Below are 20,366 nucleotides of genomic sequence, written 5' to 3'. Positions count from 1 at the left end.
AATCAGTTTGATGTTCAATGTACACATGTATTTACACAATTAATTAAATTAAGTTTAAAAAAGTTGTTTCTTACGAAATCCATCCTAAATAGTACAAATTTATCATCAAATCAAACTTAAACTTTATTTGTACAGCACTTTTACAAGTGTTGTTACTCAAAATGCTTCACATAAAAGCCCAAAGCAAGACAAGAGACAATTACATAAAAATATAAAAACCATTATAAAACCCATCACATTTAGGGAATTCACCTAAATTCAATTAAAGTTAAGCTCTGATTAATTAAACATATTGAGATTTCACTTCTTGAATTATACTCTAACAAGAGAAAAATTCATGTGAGAAAAAAAACATGTTTTTCAATGAATTCCAGGCTAAGACTACGTGATAATGTATTTGCATTGGTAAAGAAAACATGAAAAATGTTTGTGTGAATTAAAAACCCTTCTTAACTGGAGATTACCTTTGTGAGTTTATTTCTTATTTCCTGGAAACAAGGGGATAAAATGTTGAATTAATTAGAATGAGTTGATGAACCTTATGGTGTCAAAATAGAGCCTAAAGTATTGCGCATCAAAACAGTAAAACCGCGCATCAAAACCCCAAATCTGCGAATCAAAATACTTTAGGCTCTATTTTGACACCATAGAACCTGCTCAACAAAAGGTGGAAAAAGGTGTCTGCCAAAAAAACTTATAGTGACAAAGTGACGTAAAGGTAGTAAAATAGCGATTAACAAAAATAAACAGTCCACATTTCCATCTCCTTTTATATCCCCACTGCAGGAAAGAGTGTGTTTTTTTTTTACTTTTGCCAAGGTGTTAATAATTCATAGATTAAGAAGGTGAAATATATAAAACTATAAATGAGAAAAAGTGCCAAAAAATAAAGTTTTGGCTCCCTCACTCACAAAGACATGAAATTAAGTGTTTTATATGACTGTAGATTCATTTTGAAATTTTTTAGTGTAGATTTTTGAATGTTTTAAATGGTTTGTTGTTGGTTCCCAAAACCTAATGTGATTTATTTTTAGTTTCCTGATCACAAACTTTGTTTGGTTTCTTTCCTGTTTAACCTTACAGGTACATACTAAATCCTTTCAAAATGCTGCAGTATAAAAACTAAAGGAAGGCTCTTTAAATCATCCTGGGAACAAAAGCTGCTTACAGATGGGAAAGTGATATGACATAGCGCTGCACCAACTCAAGGTTGTGCACCGAGGCTGCTCATTTTCCTCCCTGCAGTTCTGCAGAATTAACTGTGTTTGCCGAGGATTGCATTTCCACTAAGCCAGCAGAGTAAGTTTAGCCGTTATTGACTCATGGACTTGCGCTTAGACAGGGAAAGTTGTAGAATAAGAAAAAAAGGATGTGAGGGGAAAATAAAGTTTTGTTTTCTGGTTTTCCAAGCTTGGATTTCTGAACCGTTTGGGTTTTCTGAAGCACCATCATGGCTCAAGGCAGCTACACACTGAGGCTTGTTTCAGGTAAGGTTTTTGATAAAAATGACCAAAATGTAAATGTTTAAAGTATGTTCCTGGTCTCTTTGTACAAGAAGACAGTAGCAGTATCTCTTCTGAGCCTGCAATTATCAGTAGTTACCATACAGAAATATTGTTTACTTGTTTTTTTTTTTTTTGTTTTTTGTTACCATACTCACTGTCTAAATACGTAAAAAATGTTTGTGGTAAAAAAAAAAAACCTTTGCCAAGAGAATGGCGGGCCATTTAGAGGGAGAGCTGCAGAGTAATTACAGAGTGGGTTCAGTCTATCTTGAGAGACATACCATTTGAGGAAAAACAAACTTCTGAAAACAGTGTCTGTGAGAGCGCAAAGTCCTCCTGTGTCCCTCCTTTTCTAGTGGGACAGGCTAAGATAAATTTTTGTCAAGAGCTATCTGAAAGCTTTGGATTCAATTGGGACATCCTCAGCGAGGAGGTAAGACTGGACCAGTTTGGAGTCATGGTTTCACCTGTTTAAAAATAGGTTTTTCATGTGAGAAGTTCTGAGCATTCATAGAAATGTTGCCAATACTGTGTCTGCTATTTGAAAATATGTTGTTTGAATCTTTTTTGGCAAGTTTTGTGTTCCTTTTATGCTACGTTTACACCAGCCTCGGCAATGCATTTTTAAGCGGCCATTTTCAATGAAAAGTCTATGTAAACGCACGTCAACCTGAATTTCTCTCGGGTTCATGAGTCACTATCCAAGTTTTTGAGTCCGGTTACGGGCTCTACGTACAGAACAGGCATTCATTGATCATGCACTGGAAGTTCAACCGGTTGAATTTATTGGCTACTAAAATGGGACAACGCTGAACTGTGACTCGGATGCGGGAATCGGATTTGCTGGTGACGTGAAATTAATAATTGTGGTTTTCTGCTTGGCAGGAATTCTATGGCATCAAGTTTTTCATGTATTGGAATAGAGCAAGATTCACCAGATCTGCACTGCTTTGACATTTTGCAATAAAACTCTTCCAGCTGTGAATACATCAGCGAGTATTGGGTAGTGACAATCCATTGTAAACCCCATATGTTAAAAGTGCAATAAAGAACCCACGTTTAGTCCCGGTGTTTACCACCCGCTGTGTACGTAGCATTACAGTTATTTGTTTTGGAGTGAACTATGAAAGCTGATTTCGTTGTTGGTCCAACAGGTCCAAACGCTGAAGAAGCCATCCCGACCCATCTTGGTGTTGATTATAATTACCAGTTGGACAGATTTCAAAAAGGCGCCACCATTAAACGGCTAAGCCTTAAGCGGAGGCCCAGAGTGGTCCTCAGTGATGCAGAAAAGACAGTTTCCTCTAGTCAATGGCATTCTGCTGAGTCCTTGTCATCGTCCAGCAGTGATGACTTCAGATTGTTGGGCATGTCTTCTTCAGCGAGAGGAAGACCACCTCTTCCTCCATCACACATTTCCTCACAGGACAGTAAAATCTTCAATAGTGAAGACCCAAGTCCTTCTCGGATCCCCTCCGGATCAAAGCCCCAATCAGCTCCAAGATCTTCACAGAGTGGCGTAATGGAAAAGACAGAGACCTCAAAGCTCTTGAATCAGGATGTGGTGGGTCAGACACCACCTCAGCCTCTTCCCCGTAGACGGTTAGCCAGCTTTGGAGGTGTAAGCTCCCCAGGTTCAGTCTCCCCTTTCACAGGTCTGAACGCATACAATCAGAGCAACAACAACCATTCATCTGATGCAGATGTCCACCTTGGCTCATCTCTAGGAAGTAGAGGTAGCACAGGCTGCCTGCAGCTAAGCCCACAGAGCTCTGGCAGGAGCACTCCAGTGTCGGGTCCCATGCACCTCCAACATGTCCGTGACCAGATGGTGGTAGCGCTGCAAAAGCTGAAGGAGATGGAGGAGCAGGTGAAAATGATTCCTGTCCTCCAGGTAAAGATCTCCGTTCTGCAAGAGGAAAAAAGGCAACTTTACTCTCAGTTGAAGAATCAGAATGACAACGAAAATATAAACAACTTGATCTGGAACAGATCGTGTGATGTGGAAATGACTGACAGTGAGAATGATAAAGGTGCTGATGAAGAACTGGCAGATCCTGGAAACTTCAAGGAAGTGAGGCAACTAAGTGAAGAGATGGACGCATTGGAAAAGGCCATCAAAGAGGGACCTTTGCAAGTGTGGCATGGTAAAGGTCCAATCTCCGTGCAAGGCAAGGCTACCAAGTCTGTTGCAGTTGGAACTGATACAGATATGGTCCCTCCTAAACCTTCAAAGGTAGATAAATCTGTGCACACTGAACAGGTGGAGACAAGATCCATAGCAACAGAAGTTTCTGAGGTTAATCTAGGCATTTATGCTGAACAGGAGGCAGAGCTTATTGCCCAGCAGCTACTGAACGGTGCCTTAAAGGAAAGAATTTGCCACTTAGAGGCAGAGTTAAAAGAATCAGCTTTCCAGATAGAACTGACTCGTCTCAAATTGGAGCTTCATGTTGCAGGCGCCAGGAACCGGGCTGACAAGGCCTGCTTGGCCAGGCCGTCCACCGCAAGTATCGGCACAGAAATCAAGCCATTCACAAAAAGCCAGGGAGCCGGTAATCACACGGAATTTCGAGATGCAAGCACAGGAGAGGCAACAGGGGTAAAAAATGTGGGAGTCTCTTGTGGACCAAAGAGGAAAACTGTATGTGTAGGACCTGATTTCCCCATGAGCCACTGGGAGATACGGGAGCGAGTGGAGAACAAAGATGCAGCTGTGGGGATTCAGATTTTCACTAACACCCTTGGAGTAGGAACAGAGATGAAGGTCCGTGATGCTGGAAGCAACACAGAAATGCCAGCTGAGAACAATTGGTTTAAGAAAGAAAAAGTTAAATGTCTCTCAGTAGGTTGTGGAGATTTTTCTATAAATGACAGTGCGGTAAAGGACATGGTTTCTAAGTCTGTAACAACAGATCTTATCAGGGGAGTTGATCTGGGAATCATGGCATCTCCTGACACATCTTCACAGCGAACCAACACTGTCTCAAACCTAGTGTCTCGCTTCACCAACACCAGACAAGCGTTCATTAATGACTCCAGCACAAACACACTGCTCAGCACGCAGGACAAGCACACCAACACTACCCACACTTTGACCCGGACAGTGTCTGTCGGCAGCAGGGTCAGGGACTTCATGTGCACCACAGAATACAGAAGCGTTGGTGTCAATACTGTAAGCCTGCATGAAAGTATTTCCAGAGACACACCCGAGACCGTGATCAAGATAACCCGAGACTCTGGAGTTGGCTTTACAAGCATTTATGAGAATTTTTTGGTTGGACTGAAAACTCGGAACATGGCCTCTGGACCATCCCATCTTCCTGATCCGGTTAAGACGAAGAGCGTTGGGGTTGGAGACGGGAGGGTACAGGAATTTACAGTTACATCTAGTACGTCTGGGCATACAACGCAGCAGTGCCAGAGAGGCCATGAGCTAAACCATTACATAGACAAGTTGCATAGGCTCCTGAGTGAGCACGGAGACCTGCTCACGGGAGTAGGAGTTGGCAACAGCACCTCCAAGACGGTGCAAAGCGGCAACACTATGTCTGAAGAAGGAAAAGAAAAGCACAAACGTTTTTGCTCTGAACCAACGGGTAAGTTTGCAGAATTTGCTCAAAGTAATTTGTAAATAAATGTTAAACCTTTATGTCCAATTAAAATTTAGACTGGGAATTAGCCCTCTTTCATTTACAGAGTTTTACTCCCCATAAAGCGCACCCAATTATAAGGCACACCGTCAATGAATGGTCTATTTTAAAACTTATGTTATAAATAAGGTGCATTAAGCAAAACAAAAGAGTCAAATATAAGTCGTTCAGTCATTCAGACTTTATTAACTGTGTTCACAGCATGACAAAAAACAGACATGGCGCTAAAACAAACATTACTGTGACTGCGCTAACTCCCAACCTTGTTAGCATCATGTAAAAAAAACGTCCGACACCGCTACACATTAACCGCATTTACATCCAAAAATTAGATTGATGCTTTGACCTCTCAAAATCACTTAGACATCATTAAGCCCAACCAAAATGAATCCATGCACAAGGCGCTGTGGATTCTAAGACACACTTTTCTTTAAAAAATCAAGGCTTGCAAGTGTAGAAAATACAGCACTGCTATTTTGCATGTGTGTGTTATTTGCATCTAAATATTAAAAGTATGTTATAGAAATGTCCTCATCCTGTGATCAGAAATTGCGCCTAATCATGTCGTTTCTGACTGGATCGAAATCTGATGTTGCATCCTGAAGAGGGACAGGGTATTTATTTTATTCTCATTAGTATGATCAGCGCTATATATTTCAAACTTGTTTCAGATAAATAATTTACTAGAAGTCTGCATATCATCAACAAATCACGATATATAATATATAAAGCAGGCGTGCAACAACAGTTCATTAAAGTTAACAAGATATTCACAGATTCTGAGATCCGAGCTTAATAACTTTTTGATAAATGTTTAAAACTAACAGCAAGTGTCTCTATTGGTTTGTTTTAATACAAACAAAGACCTACAAAAACTATTTTAAATGAGAATTAAATGCAGACGCGGATACCAAAGATCCATCTACAAAGTGCAAGCTCCAGGAAAAAGTGATCTAAAATCAAATTAAAATCTTCTCAAAAAATAACTGAAATTAACAAATGGTAACATTAATATGAACTATTCATTAATACTGCTCAACGTACTATGCCACAGTGTTTTAGAACAGTTATTTTGACTTTTTATGAATATTTAATGGAAATAAACCAAATCTTATCACAAATGTTCAATAGTTCTGCAGATGCTAAGCTATAGTCACCAAACTTTCTCACATGGCTATCACCTTTATTTTAACTAGTTAATCATTAACTATTTATCTAGTTGATAGTTGCACTATTTTTACGTATTGTTCAAGCTACTGCATCCAGTATTGGATCAGGACTGAGTATCTGACCAAGGCCTAATTAACCTGATTGCGACATCGCTTTGCAGAATTAATCCGATCAGAAAGTTGTCATCTGGATTTTGTTGCTGCAAAACTGGAGATGCTGCCCACACCTCAACCCTTAGATGAAGACTGTCAGAGCACAACCAACGAAGCAGAAATGTGCCATCGGAGCAACTCTGAGGTGAAAAGAATGATTCAACTGTTAGAGCAGCAGGCGTCCTCCGCAGCTCTACAAGGTGCGTAGGCCTCTTTTGTTGGTCCATCATTATATGTGGATGTTGTAAGAAAGAACACTGTTTAGTTCGTATTTTCGACTTTCAAACAACTCTCGTGGCCCCATTTAAACTGCTGTTTTTGTTGTTGTTGTTTTTTTTGGTGGGTTTGGAAAGTCATTTTACCCTACATGGTAGTTTGTGGTTGAAGGTCTAAAACTGAACAACTTTGTAGGAGGATCTAGTGTCTGAGAATGCTGCCTCTCACATTTAGAGGAATGTTTAACCCTGTAAATCCTTTTCATGTCCTTCCCTACCTGTTGTGTTTTTTTTCTTCAGGACATTTAAACAGTTACGCTAGAAATCATTGGTGTTAATCAATTTGTTTGTTTTAGACTTTGTCACAATCTTCTTTTTTTTATTACTATTTTTGTTTACTTCTGCTCTGTTAGATCATTTGTCTGCATTTAAATTCATGCCAGACCACACCAGGGTTAATTTGCAAATTTAAAAAAGTAAAACAGAAGGAGCTTTGACACTTTTGCAGCAGACTGAATAAATCAACTTTGGGACAAATCTAACAGCTTGCTGTTAAACGCGTTGAGTTTTCACTAATGGCTTGTTGGTTTCCAGATTACTTGTGCTGACACAGCAACAGCCTGATCTGCAGTTAAATATCTTAACCTGCTAAATGTTATGTTATGTGTGGAAATTACATGTCATCATCCACTGATGATTTCATCACAGTTCACTTCCCATCAGTGTGTAAGTTAAGTGTCTCAACATTTTCTTGCAACCACACCAGAGAGATGCAGCAAATGAACTGAGCAACGATTGGGATTTGAACCAGTTTTCCTACATAACTCTTTTCATTAGAAGTTCAAATTGGATTTAGACTATAAAAAATGTTTTTTAAAGTAAAAGCTGCTTTCATTAGTATTTGCAACAACAAATCTATATTTTTATCTTTAGACAAGCCAACAAACATGTGTAAATCTGTGATAAAGAAACCAAGCGGTGACCAGAGCTGCAGCAGCAACAGGAAGAACATGAAGTTTGTGGAAGCAGCAACAGGGTAAGTCTTTCTTCTAAATAACCTCTTTAGATTAAACACATCTTGTATAGATTAAAGATTTGATGAAATATTTAAGTAAGTTTTTTTTTCTCTTTTGCTAAAATTTCAAATAATTTAGTGGAATAAAGGCTATATCATTAAAGAGGTGGTTTGAGAACAGGTCTGCTAACTGCCTGCTTAATTTAGGAATGAAAGTTTAGTCCATAGATGCAACCCTCAACGAGCATCAACAGAAAAAAAGCACAAATTATTCGGAAAACTTGACAAAATATTGTTAAACAACACCAAAAAACAAAAAAAGATAAATCCTGAAGGTAAATCCTGACGCAATTGCTAAATTAAACAGAAAAAAATTGGTAGGGAAACCAAATTTGACTCAAAAAGTGAGAACATTGATACATTGATTTCATAAGTAGTAAATGCTGAATAGGTTAAAAAAAACTTTAATGAAGCCAAAAATAGCAGATTTTATTAAAAACTGTGCTAATAAAAAATAATGTTTAGAGAGGGGGAAACTCAAAAATAACTAAAGGTCCACTAATGCTAAAAGAATTGGACAATAATTAAATAAATAAAACAGTGAAAAACACGAATTTGAAAGGTTAACAGTCTACACCATTTAAAAACAAATGAATGCCTGTCATGATCTGTCATGTTTTCCTTTCAGATTAGACTTTATGTTAGTACAAGAGCAACAAGAAAGAGGAGAAAATGAAACATTTGGGAAGTTTTCTCCACAAGGACACCAAGCGACAAAAGGGAAAGAAGGGTTTAGCAAGCGATTAAAAGACACAACTAAGTTACACAAACAACAGAGGTAATGTGAAAGCACAAATGGTCTAAACCATGAAGTATAACATCATCTCATCCAGCTCAGAGCTTTTGTTTATGCTCTTTACAGGTACAGGTTAAATGAAAAGATGTTTTCAGCTTGTCAGATTTTAAAGGCACATCTGAGCGAAGCCACACCCCTGTCCAACAAGGAATTGGTAAGATTTTTACCTAATTATCGAGGTGAAAGTTGTTTGAAAGCGACTCCAGAACCGTGCCATTTAAAAAAAAAATCTTAGTCACAACTGCCCTCACGGGTGGATAGAGTACACCACGTTACAAGACTTGGTCTGCGGAGGTGGAGCCTTGATGAATAAATGTGCATGGGGAGGGAGGCTGTGTTCAGAAAGAAGTGGAAACGTGCTGTGTACTTTTTAACTACTCTTGTAGCATTGCTGATTTTTAAAGAAAGCTGACTGATTTTATTAGAACGATTTGGGGAAAAAATGAAATCAATTTTATTGTTTTGAGAAGTGCCAGCATGAAATTTTAAGACCACTTAATGAGCCCATAAAGCAAAAATGTTCACACACGGTTTTTCTCTATGGACATCCTGCTAGCAACAGGTCGTAGCTAACCCTTTTACAACACACAAGGGTAAGTAAGGATGAAGTAGAAGACCTCCAAAAGTCTGTACACTGCATAAGGAGCCTGTTGGTGCTGTTCACGTGATTAGGGCACATTGCATGCAGCCTGACTATTAGAAATGAAAAAGTTAGACAGTCAGAGCGTACAGGCACTTATGTACTACGTGCACACACTGTGCTTGCAGCATTTATTTGTATTGGGCCAGATCTCTCACCTTTTGAACGACTAGAGTGTGACGTAAGGGCAGTGTACGACAGCACCACTCGTATGTCATAAGTGTGTGCAACTTCGATTGCCCTGACAAATACTTCACAACAGTCCTACCCCACGCACGCCAGTGGTACGCTCCATTTTCATGTTGTCCCTTGAGGTGGTCGTACGAGCCCTAGAGCGTCCATAAAATCCAGACGCTCTAGGGCTGGCCTTCCCTGGTCCTCAGGAGCCTCCACTATGTTGGTTTTCCAGTCCTCCATGGCAAACTTGCTGCTCATTAACTGACTCAAGTAGTTCCACATCCTGATTGGCTGAACACACCTGATTTATGGTTGTCAGCATCAAGCAGTCCAGGGAGAGCTGGAAAACAGATAGCGTTGACGCTCTTGAGGACCAGGGTTGGCCAGGCACCTGTCCTGGTAAACCCCCCCATACGGGTGCTTAACCATTGACTGTATGAAAGAACTGGACTGAGTGACCCCTCCTCCCTTGTGTCCCACACTGGCTCTAAGAAGCCAATATTCCATAGATTTCTATAGAGAAATAAACAGCTATTACTAAATGTTTCTATTTGTCAGAAAAACTGTTCTTGTTCCTTCTTTAACATGTTCTTATTAATCCTGATTTTTTTCCCCCTGATATTTCTTTATTACAAGTTATTCAAGTTTTAAACCGGCCAATCAGATGCCTCAATAAAAGCATGTGGTAATCACTCGCTCCCACCTCGAATATTTAAAACAGATTGAGTCCACTTTTAGTGGAAAGGGTGTGGACTTCTAACAAGCTCCCTCCTGATTGGCGACAGTAGTTTCCATAGAAACATAGACTCAGGCCGAGTCAGACTAATCACTGCATACTAACCTCGTCTGGCAACAAATGGTGGCTTCTGTATTGTAAAAAATGGTGACCGAATTGACTCTGAAGTAAGCTGTTTTGTATGGGTGACGTCACACCCACTCAGTCCAGTTCTCCCGTACAGTCAGTGCATGGGGTTAACTATTTTCTTTATTCAGAGTTTATTCTTCTTTTATGGTCTAATTGTTTTAAATTGATTTATTTCACGACAAAGTTCATTGCTATTTTCTTCTGTGCAGCAGGAGTGTCTTCACACAATCAGTCAGGAGTGGTTCTCTGTTTCCAGCCACAAGTCAGCTTCTCCCGACACAGTTGACAAGTACTTATCAATGTTTGAGCTCATTTCAACCTCGGTGCTGCAGCACATCGCCAACATGGCTGACGGCAGTGGAAACACCGCTCTCCACTACAGCCTTTCTCACTCCAACTTCGAGGTTGTCAAAAAACTGCTGGATGCAGGTACTGTGAGTGCAGGCCAGTTTGAGTTCTGGATTTTATCACCTCCCTTCCCATAATAATTTTAAGCATCATTTTATTTAGATACTTCCTCTTTATTTTTACAATGAAAACGAAAAAGCAGATGGAGACATGTAATCCTGCAGCTCCAAACACAGTGCTGCAATTTTTATTTTTTTACTATTATTAACCGTTGATTGACATAGAGGCAACAAGTGCTCTGTTGAGGCAGCTGTTTATAAAAACAATGAGCGTGAGGCAGCCACCAGGGGGCAGCATTATCCCCATTTAGAGAGCTTCGCTTAATATCATGAGATTGTAACAGAAAATACATCAAAATCTATGATATTGAGTGGGAGAACACAGGTGCTGTTCAACATTTTGTTTAAAAAAAGATTTAAGAAGTTCAAGTAAGCGCAAAAATACAGTTTTGTTATTAAGTTTATATTTAAAATAAATGTAAAAGTATTTTGGGCTATTTTAAATTAACAGAATTGCAAAGAATATGTGTAAAAAGCAAAGACGTTTAGGGCTGTTTTGTCATATTCATATATGATCTGGGCTGCAACTCTGAGGAGGCTGAGTCAAGGGAAAGTCTTTGCAGAGATAAATCAAAAACAGAAGAAAACAAAGACTGAAGTCACAAAGATATAAAAGAGATTTTTTTTCTTAAAAAAAAACACAATACAAACAATTGCATCCCTGAAGGCAAGCTTCTTTGCAATCAAGACATATGAAATTTACTAGTAGTGAAAATAAAAACAGAGCCTTTGTTTCAGGGCAGTCTGGTGTGAGTTGAGCAATCTCAAAACAATGATTTTCAGAAGTTCTGTGAAAGTGAATCCAGAGAGTTTAGATTCCCATTTTTTGATGTATGGAGGTAATTTTTCTCTTTCTGTTCCTGTTTGTCATATATTGCTCCCCATACCCCTAGGGGTGTGTAACGTGAATCTGCAGAACGCAGCAGGTTACACCCCCATCATGCTGGCTGCCCTCTCAGCCGTGGAAAATCCAGACCACATGAGGGTGGTGGAGAAGCTCTTTGCCGCAGGAAACGTCAATGCTAAAGCCAGCCAGGTTTGTCCGCCAGCCTCTCAGTCCGGCCCGAATCTGTGTTTCCTAACTCTGTAAGTTTGCTTCAAAATAAAAGGGCTTTTCAGTGTGTTCTGAGTAACCATGGCTTCCATATACTTTATGTAGGTTTTTATAGGTTTGAAAAGTGGAAGAAAACTAAAGTAAACCTCCAAATTTGGATATTTTGATGGCCATTCTTTAAAAAAAAAACAGAGATAGAAAAATTCCATCACTTTCCAACTAAACTAAAGATAAAATTTAAATAAAGCCACATTCAGCATGGTATGGTGTGCCTGTGGCTGAGCAGTTGCTTCATGCCATTTACTCTCCCCTTCTGCTTTTCCCACCCTGGTCAGGGCTGCATGTAACAAATTCACTACAAGAACACTTTTTTTTTAATGGTGGCTTTTCTCTTGATTTTTATTTCCATACCAACTATTTTATTTGTTGGTTGCCTGGGGGTGACAAACAGGTTTATATAATTTTTACAAGAATCTGCTGAACAAAATTTCTAGATTTCCTTAGCAACAGAGGTATTTTGTTAACCACACCCACATTCTTAATATGTTCACATTTTTCTTAGTTTCATGATGATGATGATGATTTACTGCTAGAGTTGGTTTAATTATGATTTAATGGAAAGTGTGTACTTGTGTTTTTTCGATACTCTTAGAACTTAGATAAAGTTTTACGCATGTGTATAACGCAGCTAGTATTATACGAATGCTCTAAAAATTAGACAAAAGCTTTTAGCAGAAATACGCTCCAGGATTTACTGCATCTTAAATGTTTTTTTTTCTCCTCAATTATCAACAGTTTTGTTTTGCTGAGTTTATGATTAGTTCCAGTATTTTACGACTTACGAGTCAAGAATCAGCCCAGTCTCCTTGGCATAAAATTACAACTAAAAGATGTTTCTAGGAAATTGCTTTCATGATTATGGTGTGAAGTGCTCACATAGGAGATACAATTATCCTTAAACATGACTGAGATGTCTAGACTGAACGTCATCCCTCGCCAAGTCCTGTGATTGACTCCCCCGTCTGCTCTCCAGGCTGGTCAGACTGCTCTCATGTTGGCTGTGAGTCACGGCAGGAGGGACATGGTGGAGACGCTGCTGGCTCAGGGGGCGGATGTCAATATCCGCGACGATGAAGGCTCCACGGCGCTGATGTGTGCAAGCGAGCATGGCTACGCTGACATTGTGAAACTGCTCCTGGCACAGCCAGAGTGCGATGCCACCCTGACTGACAGTGTAGGTGGATGGTTTCCTGTTCTCCACCGGGGACGCCGGCTTACAGCCGAGTAGCAGAAGCCCCCCATCTAACCCTGAACAGAGGCAATGTCCAAATTCCTTCACCACTCCCTAATCCCTCAAATACTATATAGTGCGGGACCTTCCACTAGTGAGTCATACTCACTAATTGTTTTTCATTTAAATAGGACATCACCCGTTATCTGAAGTAAACACCTTGTAAATTTAAACATTTTACAAAGACTATTTATAAATCCACTGTGTTCTAATGATGAAAACTTGAATGGTTTATAAAAAATGTATTTACAGACCTTTTTTCAGATGACAAATTGTTCAAACGCAGTGCATTGTGGTCTATATCCACCAATCTGTTGAGCATCAATGCACACTGGTTTTTCACAGAGGCTTCTGGGAAATTTCCAGGGCACTGGATTTTGTAATTACACATTTGGACATCCCAACAATATAACAAACACCCTTTATAGTGCACTAAGTAGTGAGGGAAGTCAGACTCAACTCAAGTTATGCAGAGACAGAGTAAATATTATTAAGATCAAACCTTGTTTTAGAAGTAATGGAAAAACTATTTAGTTTGATTTTTAATCTTTTGCTCCCTAATATTAAAGGAATTTTAACGTCAGGTATTTTGTGCGTTACCAGGATGAAAGCACGGCCTTGTCCATCGCCTTGGAGGCGGGACACAGTGACATCGCAGTGCTCCTTTACGCTCACACTACTTTCTCCAGACAGACAGGGGTATTACGGCACTGGTAAACTCCACACGAGTTAAACAAGTCCTTTTTGACTGTTCTTTTCTTTTGCACTTTGGCAGGCTGGTGCTCGGCGCAGCGGCAGGTTCTCCTCATCTTCAGGAGGAAGAAGTGTGTTTGAGTGAAGGAATGTATCATCATAAACGGGTGCTTGCTGAATATCAAAGTTTAAACACCTCAAGTCTTTAGTTAGCTTCTTAAAGATCCACTTTTATTTATGATTATGCCAAAATCGTGTGACATTTTCTTGGACCTAATGGCTGCAGAGTTCTGCAGTAGTTCATTAGAAGTTTGCTTCTGAGTTGTGGGCGTACCAACCCCGCCCCCATTCCCTTCCCTGTTGCTGAGAGCTCAGAGCAGGGAGCTTTTTGCCTGTCCAGTGTATTTTGTACAGAACAAATAAGCACTTTTTCAAACAGCATGTTTTCATCTGTCCCTGATTCACAACGATTTGAATAAAGAAATAGTCAGAAATGCAGTTTTAACCCTTGTGCTATCCTAGGCACTTTCCTAGGTCATCTAGACCCACTAGACAGTGCGCTGAACCTTTTTTCATCAATGATTTGTGATCTTCACTGGTGTCCATGGATTACATAAAATCCTCTCCACCTTTATCCACCTTTGTCATGGTAGGGAGAACACGTCAATGGTCATCTTGACCACGCAGGATAGCACAAGGGTTATGCCCAAGGGTTATAACATGTCCTCCATCATCAGAAAAATGCCACAAGAACATGGCACAGAGAAACATGTCCTGCAGCTACATGTGTTTTTGGTCCTCCCAGCTTTTGAACCAGCAATCTAGTTGTTTTTTTGTTTTTGTTTTCATATGATGTCATGTGATGTGAAGGAAGGATTGGAAGTCCAGCATGTTGTCTTTGAGCAGATGAAAAAAAGAGACTTTGTGTTGGGGTTCAACTCGGGGTTCAACCCGAGTTGGTGCTTGAAGAAATTTTGAAAAGAAACAAAACATGGAAGAAAGTGAAATACTTTATATAAAGGGTTTAAAGAGAGCGTAAGAAGGGATGACTGAAATTTATGAGGATAGTAGAAAATTGTACATATATCTGACAAGCCATTAAAACTTTGGGGGTTTGCAAATCAATGCATGAATGTGCTAAATTGTTGTGCAACAACAAGATTATTTCTGCATGGCATAACGTAACTATATATATCTTTACTTTGTGCTTCAAGAACAACAAATGTTTTTTGAAGCTACAAGTTAAAGAACAACAGCTCAGCAAAGGTTTTCATAAACAATTTTTCAGACAGGTTTTGGGGAAAATAACATTTATATAATTTTCAGAAAGCTACCAATTTTTGTGGTGTTTTCTTTTGTGTGCTTGAGAATGATCTTGTCCACGTTGAAATACAGCCCTTAAAACATGTATTGTTTTTTATGCATTAATTTCAATAAACACAAGAAATTTGACTTATTTGTTGTTGTTGTTGTTTTTTTTTGAAAGACCACAGAATTCCTGAAACGGTTTTTATTCATTTTTCAGCCTTTGTTAAATAAATAAAAAAGTATAACTGAAATAAAATGCCTCACATTGTCAGCAATCAGCACCTTCATATTATACTGGACTCGTCTTGATCCGTGGGTCTCTGGTGTCTCTTTTCACAGACATCCGTTCACCTCTCCACATCCGCCATCTCGCAGGTGTAATATTCTTTTCAGGTGCAGCATGTCCTGACTTGCATCAAATCTGTCTTCATTTTTCCAGCATTATCCTGGAAAAGAAGTTGAATTTTAACCTCAAAAGAAAACTGTGAGAAGAGTGTTTATTCGTTCCCGTTGTGTCTTCCTCTGTCTTTACTCACTGATCAAAGTCTGGCTATTGTGGTTCCTTTGTGCTCTACTGCAGGCTCAAACAGCATTTTACATTTCACTGAGTCATGCATCATTTATCACATATGCCGAATAACCTTCAGACTGCAGTTGTGGCTGATTTCATAAGTGATACTGTGTTGCAGAATTGATTTATAACCCAACAAACACCATTTAGATTTTGGAGCTCTAAACGCAAGGGGATTACTGTTAACATTTTTTGATAGAAGTGCAATTTAATCATTCAGCTCTCTTGTCTTTTTTCATGTTCTCGCTTCAAATGCATTCTGCAGCTCTTGAGAGCTTTTAAAAAGGGAGTCCTGAGGTGCAAATGGCAGGGAAAGGTTTGCAGGAAGAGAAAGATGTGAATTACAGTTTTTGCCCTTCCTCCCTGTGGCCTGCAGCCGCTCTGTCTCTCGCAACTCGAGGGCATTTCCACTTCTTGCATTTGTGATTCAACACACTCTGTAGGTTAATTCCCAGCAACAGCAATAAAATACAGTAAGAGGTCTGGCATCTGAAATCTTCCTGTTTCCATGGTAACAGTAGTGTTAGGCAACTAGGTCTTACGAATATCATTCTCAGATATGATCTGCCTTTTTTTATTATTATTCAAGTGGCTTCAAGCTGGCATGCTAAAAAAAAACAATGTTTATATTTATGACGAGACTTACAGATATTAAAGGAAGTAAGGCCAAACATCTGCAAGCAGTTGTGTCTCTGCATGTGCACCACATCTGTGCGCTCGGCAACCCAGTGAATGTGTTTTTGGCATGTGCTTAGCTGTGATTAATGCGTCTTGCAAGCACGTAGAGCCCAAAGTCTTTGTGTTTCTACACCCCTTTTCCAAGCTCCTGCTGTTTCCCATAAAACAGATATTTTAATGCTAAACATCTCAAATCAGATGCCAAAACGATTGGGATTTTCAAACAGAGCTGAGTGCAGACCTGTGCTCTCCACATGCTGAGGGAATGTTTTGAAGTCAGGATCTTGTTTGGAGCAATTAAAATTTTTGTTAACTTTTTGATCAAAAAACAGAAAAGAAATCAAAGACAGAAACAAAGAAGTTTTCGTTATAGAGTGGAGCATCTTAAAATTAGATTCTAAGCTAAAAAATAATTTAAAATGATCGATTTGGCAGACACTTAAAGTAACCTAAGAATTATTTAACAAAAGGATCCTTTTGAGTTCATGTTTTACTTCGAAGCCCATCGAGACGACTGTTGTTGTGATTTTGGGCTATACAAATAAAATTGAATTGAATTGAATTGAATTGAATTGAATTGAATTGAATTGAATTGAATTGAATTGAATTGAATTGAATCATGTAAAATGTTGGCTTTTTTTTATTTTTTTTAAAGAAAGTCAAATTGTTTCGGCTTATCCCTTCTGGGGTCGCCACAGTGAATCAGCCTTTTCACTGATTAGCACAGGTAATTTGGCAAAGTTTTATTTTTCTTTTAACTCTGCCCTTTCTGATGCAACCCTTAAAAGAAGAACTCTTTCTCTTACCCCATTTTTGCTTATTAAAAGAAAAGCTGTCGATGGAGTAAGAACTTTTGACCCTTTTTTAAGGGGCCTGTTTTGGCAGTAAAGTCTTTCACAAGTATGTGTTTCAACTCTTGTTATGTTCGTTTTAAACCAAAAATGTCAAAACTAAAAACCTTTTAGAAACCTTCACGTTAAATCTTAAATGAAATGTGTCTGTGGGGAGGATGCCATCACTCCTTGCACACTACTTCATTGCAACCGGCCTGTGTGATTGGTAAACTCACTAGAGAATACTGAGGGTTAAATTAAGATCTATAGGATTTAAGCAAATTCAGTTAAAAAAAAAAGTCAGTAATTTGGGATTACTAAGAATTTGCTAATTATTTTTAGAACAAAAAAGAGATAAAAAGCATAAATCTGTAGATGGAATTCTCACAAAATCTTAAAATGCTTTAAGATATGTTCACATTCCTTTAAAATCTTAGATTTATAAATGAATTAATAATGTTCAATTTTTTCTAGGGGGGGTAAATTTAGAAATTCAAAATTCACCAATAGGTGTGAATGTGAGTGTGCATGGGTGTGTGATTGTGACCCTGGAACAGACTGGTGACCTGTCCAGGATGTCCCCGGCCTTTGCCCACAAGATAGGCTCCAGCAGCCTGAAAGGGACAAAACGGGTTTAGAAGATGGATGAATGAATGAATTAATTTATAAAATAAATTTCCTTTACTTTGCCAAATTCCTTTTCATTAATTAAAAAACAGAGAAAAATGAAGCATTTGATCCCAAAATAGATGAAAATCCTTCTGTATGAATCAACCTCCCTTTTATAGTTAGTATTTTTATTAAGTATTATTATTATTATTGACAGTATTCAGTGCTGTTTGTCCAGCCTCAATGAGCTGCAAAACAAAGGTTTTCATTCAATCTTATTTTTCTCTTTAAAAAAAAGGGGAGATAGAAAGGACAGCGAAAGACAGCAACATTGGGCTTTGTCTTCATCTAGATTGAGTAAAACAGTGTCTGTTTGCTCTAACATTCATGGAATAAAACAGCTTTCAGGGGGAAATTGTGTTTTCAGCGGCTAAAACAAATCAATACCACTTCTCTGAAACCTCATTCTTTTTATGAAACCATAAAATAAGACTGTCGACAGCGTTCTCATCAAACACTTTAGCGTATCCTGGAAGCACGGAAATGTTATCTTGAGTCTTTAAGCTCTGAAATGGTTGCATGCATCTGTGTGGACTCAGAGAAAAATCAACGGGAGGGGGGGGCTCTTCAGGGAGTTTGCTTGCTTTAATCAAAAGCAGGAAAAGAGCCAAACCGTCAGGAAATGACAGAACTTTCAGGAAGTTTTGAGGAAAAGAATACAGTTTCAGTTTTATTTTCCTGCAGAAAAAGCAGAATTGCCATTCAGGTGATCAATCTATGATGAAATCATTTGTGTTTTTCACCATTTTGGTAACACTTTATATTAAGATTCCTTAACAAGCTGACATTTATTAGTACATTAGTACATTTACAAGCATCATTATTAGGATATTTTAAGGTGCAAATGATACATTTATTGGCATTATAGATGCCTAACACATTTGTCAGTGTTAATTAGCTTAATACGATTTATTAACAACCTTGTTAACAAATTATTATTATTATTGTTTGGGGTTCTAGTAAGACATTAATTAGCATTATAGATGTCTCACACAAGCCTAAGTGTTAATAAGCTTAAATAAGTTTTATAAACTAACTTAACAAATTAATGGGCTTTATTAATGTGTAAGCTGCTATTGAGATACTTATTAGCATTATAGATGTCTTGCAAATACCTGAAAGTGTTAATAAGATTCATTGACAATTTTGCGATGACTTGCAATACAAGAAAAAATAAGATTTTTTTTTTAATTATTGCCACAGTTGTAGTTAAATAAAAGTCAACATAGCTTAAATTGTACTCCAAATGACCCTCGTCTACATAGCAGATGGGCATCTACATAAAAAGACTTCATCCAATTAGTGAAAGATGTGAAGGGGTCCAAATATCCATTCCATTCCTCCATGCAGATCTCCTCCAGAGCAGTGATGTTTTGGGGCTGTCGCTGGGCAACACAGACTTTCAGCTTCCTCCAAAGATTGATACTGGCTAGGCCAGCCCAGGACCTTGAAATGCTTCTAATAAAGCTATTCCTTCATTACCCAGGCAGTGTGTTTGGGATCGTTGTCATGCTGAAAGACCCAGTAATGTTTCATTTTCAATGCCCTTGCTGATGGAAGGTTTTCACTCAAAATCTGATGATACATGGTCCCATTCATTCTTTTCTTTACATCAGTCATCTTGATCCCCTTGCTGAAATAAGCCCCAAAGCATGATGTTTCCACCCCCATGCTTTGCAGTAGGCAAAGTGTTCTTTGGATGCAACTCAGCATTCTTTCTCCTCTAAACACAACAAGTAGAGTTCTTACTAAAAAGTTCTATTTTAGTTTCAACCTCTTCTAGATCATCCAAATCTAAAAACCTTTGGACAGGCATGTACATGTATTGGCTTTAGCAGGGAGACACATCTGGCACTGTAGGATCTCGGTCCCTGGCGGTGTAATGTGTTACTGATGGTAGCCTTTGTTGCTAGGGTCCCAGCTCTCTGCAGGTCATCCACTAGGTCCCCTCGTGTGGTTCTGGGATTTTCGCTCAGCGTTCTTGTAATCATTTTGAGCCCCAGATGGAGAGAGATTATCATTTGTCTTCTTGAATGTCTTCCATTTCCCAATAATTGCTCCCACAGTTGATTTCTCATCACCAAGCTGCTTACCTTTTGCAGATTCAGTCTTCCCAGCCTGGTGCAGGTCAACAATTGTTTCTGGTGTCCATGAACAGTTTTTTGGTCTTGGCCATGGTGGAGTTTGGAGTGTGACTGCATGAGGTTTTGGACAGATGTCTTTTACATAGACAAAGAGTTCACACAGGTGGTATTAATACGGGTAACGAGTGCAGGACAGAGGATCCTCTTACAGAAGAAGTTACAGGTCTGTCATACCCAGAAGTGTGGCTTATTTGTAGATGACCAAATACTTATTTTGCACCATGATTTGCAAATAAACTATTTAAAAATCAGACAATGGGATTTTCTGGCTTTTTTGCCTCATTTTGTCTCCTACAGTTGAGGTATATCTATGAGGGCTAAAATCTTATCATGATTTTAGCCCCAGTGTTTTATTACTGGCTTTGTCGGTTTCCCCACAGCAACACAAAGCCTTAACTTTCTTGTAGTAG

At 38.8% G+C, this 20,366-nt stretch overlaps 1 protein-coding gene across 5 annotated transcripts; it reads left to right on the top strand.

Moving 5' to 3' along the window:
* The first annotated feature begins 1,083 nt into the window (after positions 1 to 1,083).
* On the top strand, positions 1,084 to 15,209 carry LOC101174279 (KN motif and ankyrin repeat domain-containing protein 1-like). Of its 5 annotated transcripts, XM_004074665.4 has the most exons (12): positions 1,084 to 1,299; positions 1,411 to 1,487; positions 2,660 to 5,104; positions 6,489 to 6,680; positions 7,629 to 7,731; positions 8,399 to 8,548; positions 8,633 to 8,720; positions 10,458 to 10,677; positions 11,609 to 11,751; positions 12,803 to 13,003; positions 13,664 to 13,759; positions 13,836 to 15,209. In XM_004074665.4, the coding sequence occupies exons 2-12, from the start codon at positions 1,451 to 1,453 to the stop codon at positions 13,896 to 13,898; spliced, it is 3,738 nt and encodes a 1,245-aa protein (XP_004074713.2). In that variant the 5' UTR covers positions 1,084 to 1,299; positions 1,411 to 1,450; the 3' UTR covers positions 13,899 to 15,209. The 5 variants fall into 5 exon arrangements, with proteins under 5 accessions (XP_004074713.2, XP_011479792.1, XP_011479791.1 ...); XM_011481490.3 differs by having other exon boundaries at positions 1,252 to 1,487; positions 10,461 to 10,677; XM_011481489.3 differs by having other exon boundaries at positions 1,252 to 1,487.
* The last annotated feature ends 5,157 nt before the right edge of the window (positions 15,210 to 20,366 follow it).

The sequence above is a fragment of the Oryzias latipes genome, chromosome 12 (genome assembly GCF_053564925.1).
Source record: "Oryzias latipes strain Hd-rR chromosome 12, Olatipes_Hd-rR_3.1".
Classification (NCBI taxonomy): domain Eukaryota; kingdom Metazoa; phylum Chordata; class Actinopteri; order Beloniformes; family Adrianichthyidae; genus Oryzias; species Oryzias latipes.
This window is presented reverse-complemented; position numbering and strand designations above follow the sequence as displayed.